The 18,017-nt window shown below is 43.0% G+C and overlaps 1 protein-coding gene and 1 long non-coding RNA gene across 3 annotated transcripts in view; both read right to left on the bottom strand.

Moving 5' to 3' along the window:
* Window positions 1–13,521, bottom strand: part of ERN1 (endoplasmic reticulum to nucleus signaling 1) — a 105,306-nt gene extending 91,785 nt beyond the window's left edge. For both annotated transcript variants that reach the window (XM_010597028.3, XM_023556996.2), the window contains exon 1: window positions 13,352–13,521. In XM_010597028.3, coding sequence (XP_010595330.1) covers window positions 13,352–13,405 — 54 coding nt within the window. In that variant the 5' untranslated portion in view covers window positions 13,406–13,521. The remainder of the gene's footprint in view (window positions 1–13,351) is intronic.
* Window positions 1,915–13,341, bottom strand: LOC135228081 (uncharacterized). Its single transcript, XR_010318324.1, has 2 exons — window positions 8,481–13,341; window positions 1,915–5,646 (listed from the first exon to the last, which is right to left on the bottom strand). It is a non-coding gene; the product is annotated as an uncharacterized LOC135228081 (long non-coding RNA).
* Window positions 13,522–18,017: the final 4,496 nt, after the last annotated feature.

The following is an 18,017-nucleotide window of genomic DNA, read 5'->3' as shown; positions in this document are numbered from 1 at the left end:
TATACAAAAATCAGTTGGATTCCTCTGCACCAACAATAAGAATATCGAAAAGGAAATCACCAAATCAATGCCATTTACAGTAGTCCCCAAGAAGATAAAATACTTAGGAATAAATCTTACCAGAGATGTAAAAGACTTATACAAAGAAAACTACAGTACACTTCTGCAAGAAATCAAAAGAGACTTACATAAGTGGAAAAACATACCTTGCTCATGGATAGGAAGACTTAACATTATAAAAATGTCTATTCTACCAAAAACGATCTATACATTTAATGCAATTCCGATCCAAATCCCAACGGCGTTCTTTAAGGAGATGGAGAAATAAATCACCAACTTCATATGGAAAGGAAAGAGGCCCCGGATAAATAAGGCATTGCTGAAAAAGAAGAACAAAGTTGGAGGCCTTACTCTACCTGATTTTAGAACCTATTATACTGCCACAGTAGTCAAAACGGCCTGGTACTGGTACAACAGCAGATATATAGACCAATGGAACAGAATTGAGAATCCAGACATAAATCCATCCACATTATGAGCAGTTGACATTTGACAAAGGCCCCAAAGCAGTTAAATGTGGAAAAGACAGTCTTTTTAACAAATGGTGCTGGCATAACTGGATATCCATCTGCAAAAAAATGAAACAAGAACGATGCTTCACTCCATGCACAAAAAAGAGCTCAAAATGGATCAGAGATCTAAATACAAAATCTAAAACGATAAAGATCATGGAAGAAAAATAGGGACAACGTTAGGAGCCCTAAAATACATGGCATAAACAGTATACAAAACATTCTTAAGTATGCAGAAGAAAAACTAGATAACTGGGAGCTCCTAAAATCAAACACCTATGCTCATCCAAAGACTTCACCAAAAGTGTAAAAAGATTGCCTACAGACTGGGAAAAAGTTTTTAGCTATGACATTTCTGATCAGCTCCTCATCTCTAAAATCTACACAATACTGCAAAAACTCAACTACAAAAAGAGAAGTAATCCAATTTAAACATGGGCAAAAGATATGAATAGACAGTTCCCTAAAGAAGACATTCAGGTAGCTAACAGATACATGAGGAAATGCTCACGATCATTAGCCATTAGAGAAATGCAAATCAAAACTACAATGAGATTTCATCTCACTCCAACAAGGCTGGCATTAATCCAAAAAACACAAAATATCAAATGTTGGAGAGGCTGTTGAGAGACTGGAACACTTCTACATTGCTGGTAGGAATGTAAAATGGTACAATCACTTTGGAAATCGATTTGGCGCTTCCTTAAAAAGCTAGAAATAGAACTACCATAGGATCCAGTAATCCCACTCCTCGGAATATATCCTAGAGAAATAAGAGCCTTTACACGAACAGATACTGCACACCCATGTTTATTGCAGCACTGTTTACAATAGTAAAAAGATGGAAGCAACCAAGGTGCCCATCAACGCTGAATGGATAAATAAATTATGGTATATTCACACAACGGAATACTACGCATCAGTAAAGATCAGTGAGGAATCTGTGAAACATTTCATAACGTGGAGGAACCTGGAAGGCATTATGCTGAGTGAAATTAGTCAGGTGCAAAAGGGCAAATACTGTATTAAGACCACTATTATAATAACTGGAGAAATAGTTTAAACTGAGCAGAAAACATTCTTTTGTGGTTACGAGCGGGAGGAGGGAGGGAGGGTAAGAGAGGGGTATTCATTAATTAGATGGTAGATAAGAACTTTAGATGAAGGGAAAGACAGCACACAATACAGGGGAGGTCAGCACAACTGGACTAAACCAAAAGCAAAGAAGTTTCTTGAATAAACTGAATGCTTCGAAGGCCAGCATAGCAGGGGCAGGGGTCTGGGGACCATGGTTTTAGGGGTTATCTAAGTCAATTGGCATAATAAAATCTATTAACAAAACATTCTGCATCCCACTTTGAAGAGTGGCGTCTGGGGTCTTAAACGTCAGCAAGCACCCATCTAAGATGCATCAATTGGTCTCAACCCACCGGGATCAAAGGAGAATGAAGAACACCAAGGACACAAGGTAATCACGAGCCCAAGAGAGAAAGGGCCACATGAACCAGAGACTACATCATCCTGAGACCAGAAGAACTAGATGGTGCCTGGCTATAACTGATGACTGCCCTGACAGGCAACACAACAGAGAACCCCTGAGGGAGCAGCAGAGCAGTGGGATGCAGACCCCAAATTCTCAAAAACAGACCAGACTTAATGGTCTGACTGAGACTAGAAGGACCCCGGTGTTCATGGCCCCCAGACCTTCTGTTGGCCTAGGACAGGAACTATTCCCAAAGCCAACTCTTCACACATGGATTGGACTGGACAATGGGTTGGAGAGGGATGCTGGTGAGGAGTGGGCTTCTTGGATCAGGTGGACGCTTAAGACCATGTTGGCATCTCCTGCCTGGAGGGAAGATGACAAGGTAGAGTGGGTTAGAAGCTGGCGAAATGGACAGGAAAAGAGTGTGGAGGGAGAGAGCGGGCTGTCTCATTAGGGGGAGAGTAATTGGGAGTATGTAGCAAGATGTATATAAGTTTTTGTGTGAGAGACTGACTTGATTTGTAAACTTTCACTTAAAACACAATAAAAATTATAAGAAAACAGAAAAAAGACTGAATATCTAAATGGTTGAATGGTTCAATTACAGTACATCCATTCAGAGAAGTACTATGCTGCCAATAAGAATAATGTTGCAGAATTAAAATTATTGACCCAGAAAGATCTAGGAAATGTTTCAGTTTGGGGAAGCAAATATTATCCATATAAATATGTGCACAGGAAAAAAAAAAAGTATGTAAAGATATACACCAAAATGTTAAGAGTTTAGCCATCAGGGAAATGTAAATCAAAACCACAAGAAGAGACCACTTCATACCTACTAGGATAGTTATAATTAAAAGGACAGATAATAACAAGTGCTGGGAAGGATGTCGAGAAACTGGAACCTTCCAACATTGCTCATGGGAATTTAAAATGGTGCTGTCACCTTGCAAAACAGACCAGTGGTTCCCCGAAAGGTTAAACATAGAATTACCATATGACCCAGCAAATTCACTCCTAGGTATACGCTCAAGAGAAATGAAAGCAAATATTCACAGAAAAGCTTGTACATGAATGTTCATGGTAGCATTATTCATAACAGCCAAAGGCAGAAAACAACCTAAATGTCCAGCAACTGATGAATGGACAAATAAAGTGTGGTATATCCGTACAATGGATATTATTTAGCCATAAAAAGCAATTGAGTACTGGTTCATGCTACAGTATGGGTGAATCTTAAAAACATTATGTTAAGTGAAAATAGCCAGTCATAAAAGATATCATATTGTAGGATTCTATGTATATAAAATGTACAGAACAGGCAAATTCACAGTAAAAGAAAGTAGATTAGTGGTGCCTGGCAAAAAACAGGAAACCCTGGTAGGATAGTGGTTAAGCTATGGCTGCTAACCAAACGGTCGGCAGTTTGAATGCACTAGGCACTCCTTGGAAACTGTATGGGGCAGTTCTACTCTGTCCTATAGGGTCACTATGAGTCAAAATCGACTCCACGACAGGGGTTTGGGTTTTGGTTTGGCAAAAAACAAGGCTTCTGGAATTGACGGAATACCAACTGAGATACTGCAAGAAAAGGAGGCAGCGCTGGAGGTGCTCACTCATCTCTGCCAAGAAATCTGGAAGACAGATACCTGGCCAACCTATTGGAAGAGATCCATATTTGTGCCCATTCCAAAGAAAGGTGATGCAACAGAATGAAGAAATTATCAAACAATATCATTAATATCACCAAAAAAAACCCAAACCAAACCCACTGCCGCCAAGTCAATTCCGACTCATAGCGACCCTATAGGACAGAGTGGAACTGCCCCGTAGAGTTTCCAAGGAGCGCCTGGAAGATTTGAACTGCGGACCTTTTAGTTAGCAGCCAAAGCACTTAACCACTATGCCACCAGGGTTTCCATTAATATCACAAAAAAAAAAAAAAAAAAAATCAAAGGCAACTAAAATTTTGCTGAAGATAATTCAAAAACGGTTGCAACAATACATCAACAGGGAACTGCCAGAAATTTAAGCCTGAGGGATATCATTGCTGATGTCAGATGGATCTTGCCTGAAAGCAGAGAATACCAGGGAGATGTTTACCTGTGTTTTATTGACTATGCAAATGCATTTGACTGTGTGGATCATAACAAATTACGGATAACATTGCAAAGAATGGGAATTCCAGAACACTTCATTGTGCTCATGAGGAACCTGTACATAGACCAAGAGGCAGTCATTTGAACAGAACAAGGGGATATTGTGTGGCCTAAAATCAGGGAAGGTGTGTGGCAAGGTTGTATCCTTTCACCATACTTTTTCAATCTGTATCCTGAGCAAATAATCCGAGAAGCTGGACTATATGAAGAAGAATGGGGCATCAGGATTGGAGGAAGACTTATTAACAACCTGCAATACGCAGATGACACAACTTTGCTTGCTGAAAGTGAGAACTGAAAGCATTTACTGATAAAGATCAAAGACCACAGCCTTCAGTATGGATTACACCTCAACATAAAGAAAACAAAAATCCTCACAACTGGACCAATAACCAACATCATGATAGACAGAGAAAAGACTGAAGTTGTCAAGGATTTCATTTTACTTGGATCCACAATCAATGCCCATGGAAACAGCAGTCAAGAGATCAAAAGATGTATTGCACCAGGCACATCTGCTACAAAAGACCTCTTTATTTATTTCTCTTTCTCTTTTTTTTTTACTGTGCTTTAATTCAAATCAGTTTCTCATACAAAAGCTTATACACACATTGTTGTGTGACCCTAGTTGCTCTCCCTATAAGACAGCACGCTCCACCTCTCTAACCTGTACTTCCCGTGTCCATTCAACTAGCTCTTGTCCCCCTCTGCCTTCTCATCTTGCCTCCAGACAGGAGCTGCCCACATAGTCACATGTATCTACCTGAGCTAAGAAACATACTCCTCACCAGTATCATTTATGTCTTGGAGTCTAGTCTAATCTTTGTCTGAAGAGTTGGCTTCAGGGATGGTTTCAGTTTTGGGCTCACAGAGAGTCCGGAGCCATGACCTCTGGGGTTCCTCCAGTCTCAGTCAGACCATTAAGTCTGGTAAAAGACCTCTTTAAAGTGTTAAAAAGCAAAGATGTCACACTTTGAGGACTAAGGTGTGCCTGACCCAAGCCATGGTATTTTTAATTGTCCCATATGCATGTGAAAGCTGGACAATAACTAAAGAAGACCAAAGAAAGACTGATGCCTTTGAATTACGGTATTTGCTAAGAATACTGAATATATCATGGACTGCCAGAAGAATGAACAAATCTGTCCTGGAAGAAGTACTGCCATAATGTTCCTTAGAACCAACGGTGGTAAGACTTCATCTCATGTGCTTTGGACACGTCATCAGGAGGAATCAGTCTCTGTAGGACATCATGCTTGGTAAAGCAGAGGGTCAACAAAAGAGAGGAAGACCCTTAATGAGATGGATTGGTACAGTGGCTGCAACGATGGGCTCAAGCATAGCAATGATTGTAAGGATGGTGCAGAACTGGGCAGTGTTTCATTGTGCAGTAGACAGGGTCGCTGAGTCAGAGCCAACTCCACAGCACCTAACAATAAGGACAAGGCGGAGGGGATTAAGTACAGTGTTTCTTGTCTTTCTTTCTCTTCTTTTTTTTTTTTAATTGTGTTTTAGGTAAAAGTTTACATAGCAAATTAGGTTCCCATTTAACAATTTTTATACAATTTGTTCTATGACATTGGTTACATTTTTCACAATGTGTCAACATTCTCAGTATTTCCATTCTTTTTGTTCTACTTCCATTAATCTAGTTTCCGTGTCTCTCCTTAGCATCTCATCTTTTTTTTTTAATTTTTATTGTGCTTTAAGTGAAAGTTTACAAATAAAGTTAGTCTCTCATACAAAAATTTACATACACCTTGCTATACACTCCTAGTTGCTCTCCCCCTAATGAGACGGCACACTCCTTCTCTCCACTCTCTATTTTCGTGTCCATTTGGCTCATCTTTCTTTTAGGGTAAATGTTGACCGTTTGATCTCATATAGTTGATTATTTAAGGAAGCACAGTATTCATTGGTAATATTACTTTATAAATCAATCTATTGTTTGAATGAAAGGTGACCACAAGGAGTGGCTTCAGTTCCAAGTTATTTTAGGTATTTTAGGTTGATAGTCTCGGGGGTTCCTCTAGTCTCTATTGGTCCAGTAAGAGTAGCCTTTTTTTAGGAATTTTAATTTTGTTCTACATTTTTCTCCCTTTCTGTCGAGGACCTTCTATTATGTCCCTGTTCAGAATGGTCAGTAGTGGTAGCCATGCACCATCTAGTTCTTCTGGTCTTAGGCTAGGTGAGGCTGTGGTTCATATGGGCTATTAGTTCTATCGACTAGTTTCTTCTTTGAGTCTTTGGTTTCCTTCATCCTCTTTTGTTCCAGATGAGTAGAGCCCAATAGTTGCATCTTAGATGGCCACTTGCAAGCTTCTAAGACCCTAGACACTACTCACCAAACTAGGATGTTGTTGTTGTTAGGTGCCGTCAAGTCAGTTTCAACTCATAGGAACCCTATGCACAACAAAATGAAACACTGCCTGATCCTGCGCCGTCTTTACAAGCATGGTTATGCTTGAGCCCATTGTTGCAGCCACTGTGTCAATCCATCTTGTTGAGGGTCTTCCTCTTTTCCGCTGACCCTGTACTTTACCAAGCATGATGTCCTTCTCCAGGGACTGATCCCTTCCGATAACATGTCCAAAGTATGTAAGATGCAGTCTCACCATCCTTGCTTCTAAGGAGTATTCCAAGACAGATTTCTTCATTCTTTTGGCAGTCCATGGTATATTCAATATTCTTCGCCAACACCACAATTCAAAGGCGTCAATCCTTCTTCAGTCTTATTCATTGTCCAGCTTTCACATGCGTATGATGTGACTGAAAATACCATGGCTTGGGTCAGGCAGACCTTAGTCTTCAAGGTGACATCTTTGCTTTTCAACACTTTAAAGAGGTTCTTTGCAGCAGATCTGACCAATGCAATGCATCTTTTGATTTCTAGACTGCTGCTTCCATGGCTGTTGATTGTGGATCCAAGTAAAATGAAATCCTTGATAACTTCAGTCTTTTCTCCATTTTTCATGATGTTGCTTATTGGTCCAGTTGAGGATTTTTGTTTTACGTTGAGGTGTAATCCATACTGACGGTTGTAGACTTTGATCTTCATCAGTAAGTACTTTAAGTCCTCTTCACTTTCAGCAAGCAAGGTTGTATCATCTGCATAAAGCAGGTTGATAATGAGTCTTTCTCCGTTCTTCTTCATATAGACCAGCTTCTTGGATTATTTGCTTAGCATACAGATTGAATAGGTATGGTGAAAGAATACAGCCCTGAAACACACCTTTCCTGACTTTAAACCACTAGGTACCCCCTGGTTCTATCCAAACAACTGCCTCTTGATCTATATACAGGTTCCTCATGAGCATGATTAAGTGTTCTGGAATTCCCATTCTTTGCAATGTTATCCATAATTTGTTATGATCTACACAATCAAATGCCTTTGCAGAGTCAATGAAACACAGGTAAACATCCTTCTGATATATTCTCCTACTAGGATGTAGAACAATATTTTATGAACTATGTTATGTCAATAGACCGAGCTGTCCCATGAGACTGTGGTCCCAAGCCTTTAAACCCAGTAAACCAACATCATGAGGTGTTTGGTTATGTCTAGAAAGTACCCAAAACTGTGCCCCCAATGTGATTTATTATATATATGAATATTTATGCAGCACACATATACACGTATATACATATGCCTACAGATACACCTGTATATTAACATGTGCCTTCATATATCTATCTTTATATATAAAAACACACATATATACATATACATACACACACACACGCATACATATCTACCTATGTAACCATACACATATTTTTTGTTTGTTATTATTGTTCTTACAAAATTGTATGATACAGTATTTACCAAAATAGTCCCTTATTCTTGCATACTTCTTAAGGTCTTCAGTGTTTCTTTTTGGGATGATAAAAATGTTCTAAAATAGATTGTGGTTGAGGGCTGCACAACTTTGTGAATGTACTAAAAGCCACTGACTTGTAAACTTTAAGTGGGTGGATTGTACGGTATGTGGTTATATCTCAATAAAGCTGTTGTAAATGTTAACGGCAGTGTAAAAACGGCATGCTGGTGAGGGCTTCTGACCTCCTCGTCTAACTTCACGAAGGGGAGGAGAATTAGTGTCAGCATCAGCAGCCCAAGGCTGACTGCTATAAGTCCAGGTCTTCTCTCTGAATTTTCTACCAATTCTGACCCCAACTATCCCTCCCCCAGCACTCTCTACTTCTCTGCTGGGTTGGATAATTCATCACAATGGCCACACAGAACTCAAAGACCATACTCACAGTTATGGGGTTTGTTCAAGAAGTAACAGGTTACAATTCAGGTTCAGGAACACTAAGGATGCAGTCCTTTGATCAGGACAGCCTCTTCTCAGCCGTGCCTGCAGGCAGGTCTCTCTGGCCCTCAGCCTGGTCTGTGCCCTGCTCGGGCAAGTGTTACAAAGCTCTTTTAGCTCTGCTGGTAAGTGCCCAGAGGCACCCCACTCAGCCAGTAAACCTCAGCCCCAAAGCGCTCAGCTCTAACTCATGGGTTGGCAAATGTAGCTCCACCCAGTACCCTGAGGCACCCTACGCAGCCAGCAAACCCCCTGCCCAAAGGCACCCAGCTTTCTCACCCTGTGGGCCAGGAAGCTCACCGCACTGTTCCCTGCCAGTCTCCTGCCTCTGCTGCCGCAGTTTCTCTGTCACCGCATCTTGTCGTCTTCGGTGTTACAGCTCTCTCGCAGTCTCCTGGTTCCAGGAATGCAGGGATCACAGGTCCAAAGGATGCGCTTCACTCTTGGCTCCTCTTTGGTAGTGAGATCCTCTCTTCTCACTTCTCGGATGGCTCATTTTAAGCCCAGCCAGATGGCAAAACTGACCAATCCCCTCGTTAGGGTTCCATACACCTTATTTGCATGGTCCCACCCTCCCACAAGGGTGCCATGCACTTTATTTACATTATTAGCAAGCTACCCAATCTCCTTGGTGGGCCACAAGCACCTCATTTACATAGTCCCACCCAGTAACATGGTGGGAGTTACAAAGACTATGGCTAGAAGGATCATATTAAGTAATTCACCACACCACAAGTGGTAATGCTTGAGAAGTGAGATTATAGGAGTTGTTTTTTTTTTAATTTAAGCTTATGTATATTTTTTAACTTTACTGCAATGAATATGATTACTTTGAGGAATGTTTTAAATCTTCCCATGTTCTCATACAGATAGCACCGCGCACAAAAAATTTGAAGATTAAGAACATAAACCTTTCCTTTTAATAGCGGGAAAAATGGAAACAACACAAAACAACCTCAGCAGGTGATAGCTAAGCAAATGATGGCTTATTACCATGCCAAACTCAATGACTTATGACCTGAGTCCCTAACCCATGACCAGGCACAGAAGGCTCAAATGCTTTTTGCATGGAAATGCAATGACATACTCAGAACATTTCCTAGCAGGTTACAGGGAACATTCTGTGAAAGAAGCTGAACAAAAAGATAGAGCACACATTTTTACACTGTCGTATTTGCTGTGTGTGTCTGTTCATGAACAACGATCATGAGATAATCAGAACTGATGTACAGACTGTCTAAAGGTAACTTAAATTTGATAAAAGGAATGTAAGCAAGGACCTTATGATGATGATTATATTTTTAGGTTCTAGTTTTCCCAATCGGGATCTGGTCTATTGCACTCATTTAAGTATCTGTGTTGCTCTGAGGCAGGGCAGTCTGAAACCAAACATGGAATATAGGTAAAGATAAAGATGGAAAAACTCCCCCAGCTTCTGGGGAATATATCCAGCTGGTATGTTTATTATTCATGGACTATGATTCACTGTCCCTATTTTTTAAGCCAGCATCACACTCTAATCACATTGCTAGGTTACAAGCCCCAAGTTATTTGTGCATAATGAAAACTGAATCCATTAAAATGATACATTAGGTTTTTCTCCCCTATATCATCTCTTTAGAGAGAACATTTGGTCACTATAAAACATACGAAATACTAGACCTAAAGGTTACTTTGGATCCCAAAACCAAAGATATTTCCAATGAAAATTAAATAGTTATCTACTGATACTGATATTCTTCCAGTCCATGTGGGTGGTACTATTCTATTCACACATGAAGCAACTTTTACTTAGTTCACTAGTTTTATATTCAAGGAATATCTCACGTACGTTTTCTCCTGTGCTCTGAGAAGAAGCTACCCTTCTATAGAAAGCTAAGTGGGCAAACAAGTTGATGAAGCAGTACAAATACACATGTGTGCAACTACAGTCTAATTTCTTCATGATCCACAGCCCTGACAGTAAGGGCTTAGGAAACATTCTACTCATGGCCTCAATATAAATGCCTTAATATCACCTAGTAGGATAATTCATACAGGTGATGACTATCAGAATAAATGATAAACAAGGACAACGTTTCTAGTTAAGACTCATCTGTCAGATGATATTTTGAGTTTGTTTCTGGTAGTATAGTGGTTAAGCGGTTAACTTGGCTGTTAACCGAAAGGTTGGGGGTTCTAATCCATCAGCAGTTCTTTAAGAGAAAAGACCTCTCGATCTGCTCCCATAAAGATTTAGAGCCTTGGAAACCCTATGAGGCAGTTCTACTCTGTCCTACAGGATTGCTAGGAATTGGAATCAACTCAACGGCAATGGGTTTGGTTTTCTGTTACACACATGAGCCCCAGTTCTCACTTTTTTTTTTTCACCTCCCCCCAAAACAAAAACACTTGCTGAATAAAAGCAATTTTATATACTATAAATGAAAAGAAGTCTTTTGCCCCATGTGAACAGATCTCTGATAACCATAAAATAAGGACTACGTGACAGTAATGACATAGCACAAACCAACACTAGGGACAAGATACAGGTCTAAAAGGAGAAAATCTCACTGACTAAATAAGTATATTCCAGATTAACACAAGTCAGCCTCAAGTGCAACAACACGGACATTACTGCGTTTTGGATCTGGCAGCCCAGCGTCTCAGCCGGTAATGAATTAATGTCTAGCTCAATTAGACATACATCACTGGGGGGGGGGGCGGGAATCACAGTATTGCCTCCGATGTGCCATTTTTTTAATGGTATTTTTTATTGACCAAAGTTACTTCTTCAATCAACAAGAAATATCATTAAAAAAAAATTCCTTGCAGAGGCACAGTATAATATTCAAAAACTGATGACCTGGAGTAAAAAGCGCCTCAAATGGGGTGGGGAGGTTAAAGGGAATTAGTATCTCTATTATGTGCAAGCACCATCATGCTTGTCAGCTGTCCCCCTGTCTCATATCAGAAAACAGTCTCTAAGAAGTCCAATAACCTGTCTGAGGGCATAGCCAACAAGTAACTAATTAGAACTCTGGTTTGGCTAATTTTATCACCCATGCACTCTGCACATCACTGCTGCCTAGTTTAACAGCAAACTTTTGCTGTGAGTTTCACTTAGAATTTTAAAATAACAATTCCCATTATGCTTGGGGGGGGTGGTCAAGATTTTTACTGGGAGTGAAATTCTGACCTTTCCCCTAAAAGCACTTGCACTAAAACATAACCTTTTGACAAGGATCTGGAATATCCTACCATGAACTCTGAGAAGTTTGGGTTTCTCAATACAATTTGGAAATATTTACATGAACTGAAATTATAGTCCCAACTAAAGCTAAATAATTATTTTTGGCTCTTTAGCATAAGTTATACAAAAACTAAAACACTAGAGTACAGTGGAAGTATAGCAAATGGAAAGATACGGAAAGGAAACCATATATGCCTAGGCTGGAAAGATATGATACGATCAATTTCCACCAACACGTTTGGTCATTTTGTTTATACCAATATTTGTGAACAGGTGCCAGACTGCACTTATTAACCAATCCAAGGTGGAGTTCAAAGCCTGACTCTAGTTGTGAAAGTGGATTTTTTTTTATTAGAAGAAAAACTTACACAAGTTGTATCATAAAAAAGTATGTACAGATTTTACTTGAACAAATCTGAATTTGGAAAAGATGGCCTTATTTATTACTTCAATTGTTTAAAATTCTTGTTCTTTCAAGAGCACAGATTATTATTTGCTTAAAATGCATAACCTCCGAAGAGTTTCTGCTGTGGCACTCAGGTACACACATGTCAGCTCTCCACCTGGACGTCTAGCTCATGATATAGATACCATATTCAACAGTACACAGTGGAGGCTGTTACACAGAACCTGTGCAAACGTGCCCTACTCACATCCTGGACAATACTTAAAAATAAAAAAAACTCACTAATTTAGGTTCTCTCAACCAGGAAAAAAAAAAAAAACTCAGTCTGCCCACAAAATGTCCTCTCAAACACAGTGCCCAAATCCCACAGCCTGAGAGAAGGCCATGAAGAGCTAAGCAAATGTAAAAAATAAATGTAAGCCAGGCGCTACCGCTCTTCTCCATAAAAAGGATGGAAAGACGTTCCTCACAGCCTCACAATCCTCTCACCTGAGGAAAAAGGGTCTCTCATTTAAAGTGCTGCAGCAGCTTCACCTCTGACCCGTATGGGGTCTTAAAAAAGAGTCAGATTCCCACAGTTTATAAGTTGCTTAACGAAGCCTTGGTACACAAAAGGAAGCCTCCTGTCTCCGAATACCAAAACACCTTTAAAAGCAGGTAAGAAGAATCAAGCCTCTGGGTAAAAATGCTTACTCCTTGTTGCATTCGTTTTCCAAAGTTTTCGCATTTTTTAAAGTTCAAACAAGGACTGCAAACGCGAGTCATTCCCTTCCCCTCGATTACAGGTCCCTTTACGTCCTTCTGCGGCCACCCCCCGGGAGAGCCGGATCCCACCTGTGGGGAGGGTCGGACAGGTGGGATGGCCTCCCAAGTGCCCCGGGCCTTCTGGAAGCACCGAGGTGCCCCACAGCGCGCCACGAGACTGCGCGGGAGCCTCCGTCCGTGACAGCCTCGCTCGCCCAGGAGGCCCTCGGTGGCGGCCGCGGCTTCGGCCAGGGAGGCGCTCCCCGCCCGCGCCGCCTCTGCGCCCGCTGGAGTGTCGGCGGGGCGCACGGGGCTCCGGACCGCCGCTGGCGCGCTCTCGGCTGGGGCTCCTGCCCCAGCGACCGGCGCGACCCTCCCCCGGCCACGACCCGGCCCGGCCACAGCTGTCCCCCACCCCACGCTCCCGGTCACTCACCTCAGGGGCGGGCAGCAGCAGCGCCAGCAGCAGCCGCAGCAGCCGGGCCGGCATGGCGCGGACTCGGCCCTGGCTCCGGGCCCGGCTGGCCGGCGGCGGGGGCGGTGCGGACGGGCAAGCGGGCGGAGGACCGGGCGGGGGCGCCGCGACGACAGCGCGGCGGCGGCCCGGGCTCAGCGGACGCAGGGCTGACTAGGTGGCGGCGGCACCCCCATTCCCGGCCCTATAAGCGCCGGGTGCCCGCGCTTCTTCCGGTCGGGGCGGGCCCGGGGGCGGGGCGGGGCGGGGCTATGGTGGGGGCGGGGCCAGGGGCCGGGCAGGCTCAAAGGCGGAGCCGGGAGGGAGCCGGGACGGGGGCGGGGCCGTCATGACCGGGGCGGGGCCATCATGACCGGGGCGGGGCCGGGGCGGATCTAGTCCAGGCCCGGGGCCCGGGGCCGGCTCGGAGGCGGAGCTGGGGGTGGGGACGAGGGCGGGCCTGGCCTTTAGCCCTGCATTGTGGACCTCCGGCTGGACCGTGTCCGGCGGCCGCTGCTGCTGGAGAAGTCCGGGTCCCCGCATCCCGGCTCTCAGAACGCTGGGCAGTCAAGACAAGGAGCTTGTCTGGAGGCAGCAGGAGGCCAGCAGTCCTGCCACGCGGGCGCGCCCGCTCTCAGGCAACCCCGACTAATCCTGCCAAGGGACCCGCTGCGTCACACTCGATCAGAAGCGAGAACCAAGAGAAGGCTGGTCCCGGGTGCCCCGAGACACCTCTCCGCGCTTCATCTTCCCACCATCGGTAACATTTACTGAGGCGACCTCCGGAGCAAGAGGTTCAGCAGCTGGCAGGGGGTTCCAGCAAACACGAGTTCAGCACTCTGGGGTCCTCCAGCTGTGCCTCGTCTAGACCGAAGGCCTCTCTTCCCAACTTTTGCCCCCAGGAATTTCCCTCACATTATGTCCAACAGCCATCAGTTCCCTTTGGAATAAACCACGGCCAAGTCATTCACCAAAAACTGTAAACAAAGAAGGAAATTGGTTTCGGCTACTTGTGTACCGTGTGTTTATGTGGGACCTTGTTATTTGTAGATGAGACCTTGTAAAACTTACGATGACATGTGTCACAACTCACTGGAAGGAGCGGGGTGCGTTGAGGACTTGTATGAGGTCTACTTGAGGATTATGGGCTATTAATCTGAACTAAGAGCCTGGAAGCTGTTTGGTCACTGGGTCTCATGCTGCCCTCCCCTGAACTGGAACGGGGAGGGAGGTCACAGTGTTTGTATCAAGAGAGAATAAACTAAGATTTGGAGAGCAAAGAAAGGCATTTAACATACCATACTGGGAGAAAAAGAAATGGGGGATCCCAACTTGTCTAATTTTTCCTGATTTGTTCATATGACAGTCTAAGGTTTTTCAGGGATTGGAAAACAGCAAAGAAGTAGTGGGGAACTGACCAGATGGCTGATCTATGTGCACTGTGGATCAACCCCATCCCCGCATAACAGACAAATGCTCATAGTAAGCTGAAAGCAGGACGAGCTGCCATCGAATCGATTCCATGTTTGTCAAAGTAGAACTGTGCTCCACAGGGTTTTCAATGGCTGATTTTTTTGAAGTAGATCACCAGGCTTTTCTTCTGGGTGGACTCAAACCTCCAACCTTCCAGCTGGCAGCCAAGCGTGTGAACCATTTGCACCATCCTGGAACTCCTCACAGTAAGCCAAAATCCCATAAACAGAGAGTCCATTCCCAATCCCCTATACCTTCATCTCAGTTAAGGGACTAAACACTAGCAAAGGTGGAGAAGCCAACATACCAGTTAAAGAGTGATACGACTACAATAAATTGACCCTAATAGAATGGGAGAAAAATGTGGAATGGAACCTTAAACTCCTAAAAAAAAAAAAACAGATTTATTGGACTGGTTGAGACTGGAGGACTCCCCAAGACTATTGCCCTGAGATACTCTTCAAACCTCAAACTGAAACTAACCCTTGAGGTCACCTTGTGGCTAAATAACAAACACACTAAAAAACAATGAATATGACCCATAAGTACATGCTCCTTTAAAAAATCACCTATAGGAGACCAAAAGGTCAGATATTACTTTAAAACAAAGATGAGAATGTAAGGGGGCAGGAAGACTAGATTAATGAAAACTGAACAACCAGAAAGGAGATAATGAGAATGTTCACACATTGTGAAGAATGTAACCAATGTCACTGAGCAACTTGTGTAAAAATTGTTGAATGGGAACCTAAACTGCTGTGTAAACCTTCACCAAGAACACAATAAAATATTATTTTTTAAAAAAGGAGAGAGATGAATTTTGGCAACTGTGAAAGCGATGAACACATTTTGCATAGGGTTGCCTGCATGACTAAACAGAGAGATTTGGGATTGGGAGAGTGATATGTGGAACAAGGCCCCATCACTCCCAAGCGGTGTGGACAAGTGTCCAGGGAGGAGCCGACAGCAACAAAACTGGGAGGAGCTCTTTAATTATTACCTGTCCGGCTTGCAAGCCAACAACAGGGTTTGCATTAAAAGAGAAGCTTGACTGAAAAGCACCACTTTTACATCCTTTCTCCAGTTTGTTTGTTCTCTCAAACAATAAGTCTAGGAGGGGAACTTTCTGTGCTGGAGCTCTGACAGCCCTTTTATAATTCAAAATGTCACTGTGACCCTTGGGAACACCTCAGATGAAACACAAAGGGGAATGGTTACCTCAATCTAACTCATAAAATTGGTTTTAAAGATCCTGGAAAGAAAAAAAAAATCTGTTTCACAGAGCCTGGGCCAGGTGTTGGGCCAATCACCAGGCCTTAATCCGCTGTTCCACGGTCTCGGGACTTCTTATGCCCCAGTTAGGCCGTTCTTAAGTCTCACCAGTTCACCCTTTTCAAAACATCACACAACTGGCAATCTCAGACTGGTTTGATCTATGGCGCTGTTGCCTTAATCTTGCTCCACACTCAAGTACTACTTTAAACAGCTTTTTGCTTATGATAAAGCAGAAGCTGGCATCACTGATAAACACAAACAGAAAAGGAAATACTCTGTAGGATGCCTTTGAAATAGACTTGCTCCCGTAAAAGACATGAAATTGGGCAGTTAAAGGAACTTTCTGGAAGTCCCAAGTCCCATTAAATAGCATCCTTTAAACAAGGCCAAAGGTCATGGTCTTAGTGTAAAGATAAACCCTCTTCTTTTCTTGCCAAGGTAAAAAAAAAAATCAGATTCAACAAATACGTTAGTAGGATCTGGATATGTCTAGGGGGTGGGAGAAAGTAGGTTAAAAAAAAAAAATCTTATTTTCACTTCTCTAGTGGTTGCTAAGGTTGGAGAGCTTTTGAAAAACGGAGTTCCCACACCTTTCAATGCCCCCTTCCTCCACTGACTCAGGATCTCCAGGAGTGGAGCTCACAAACTTGCCCTTTTTACAGTTTCCGCCAGAGACTCAGGGCAGCCAAGTTGGAGAACCAGGGCCCCTCTCACTCACTACATCCTGTGTTAATCCCTGTGGCCATGACTCCCTTTTGTTTGTTTTAGCAAATGTCGCCCTCTAGTGGAAGAAATTATTACCCAGTCTTCAAAGGCGTTTGTGCCCCTTCTTTGTTTAAGCCCCTTAAAATTTACTTTAAAAATGATCGTGAAGTTGGTTTGCAGATAGCTATTTGGTGGGAGGGTAGCTCCCTTTGAAGAAGGAGACTTGAAAGGAAAATCTGGTAAAACCAGAAAGGGAACTCATGGTTGAAAGCTGCAGTAACACCTCAAAGAAACTGTCTTTATCGGAGTAAGTTTGTCTTTTTTAGTGATCTGCTGCTGCTACCACTTCCAAACAGACTTGAATTTACAGCACATGTGGTGTTGTTAGAATGCACGAAATGAAGAAGCAAGAGTCTCAGATAGCAAGCTAAATGTCTATCTCCTTCAGGTCCTAATATTTAAGGGAACTAAAAACAAAAACCTGCCGCCGCTGTGAGCGGTTTGAGTCTTAGGCAAATAGAACTTTGGCTCTTCCTGTTGTAGGATGACTGGATTTGAAACAACTGTGACAGTCATTCTGAAGGACTTCTCTTTTTCCCAGAATCCCACTCCCTACGTGCTTTCTTGTATTGCGAAAGCGAATCTTCCTCAGTACCACAGTTAATATTTATTGAGTGTTTACTATGGTTTGGCAATGTGCACATACAGGCTTTATAGGACCATCCCATGTTATCTGCATGACAGTTTCAATGAGGTGCGTGTTATTAGACTGATTTTACAGATGGGACACTGACATTTGGAAAGGCTAGCAGCCTGGAAGGTAACACATAGCTAGGAAGAGATAGAACCTGGATTAGAAGCCAGCTGTCTACTTAACGTCACAGCTTGTCTAGTCAACCTGAGACACTATAACGTGTTCCACCATTAGCTGGTTGTTATTCTTGTCCCTACCCACAGCATCGGAAACCCTGGTGGCATAGTGGTTAAGTGCTATGGCTGGTAACCAAAAGGTTGGAAGTTCGAATCCATGAGGTGTTCCTTGGGAACTCTATGGAGGCAGCTCTACTCTGTCCTATAGGGTCGCAATGAGTCGGAATCAACTCGACAGCAACGGGTAACAGGTTTTTTACCCACAGCATCATGACAGGGTACCAGCATGTGATCTGTAAACATAGTTGGGGGCAGTGGTGGCTCA

Source organism: Loxodonta africana, chromosome 18 (genome assembly GCF_030014295.1).
Source record: "Loxodonta africana isolate mLoxAfr1 chromosome 18, mLoxAfr1.hap2, whole genome shotgun sequence".
NCBI lineage: Eukaryota > Metazoa > Chordata > Mammalia > Proboscidea > Elephantidae > Loxodonta > Loxodonta africana.
This window is presented reverse-complemented; position numbering and strand designations above follow the sequence as displayed.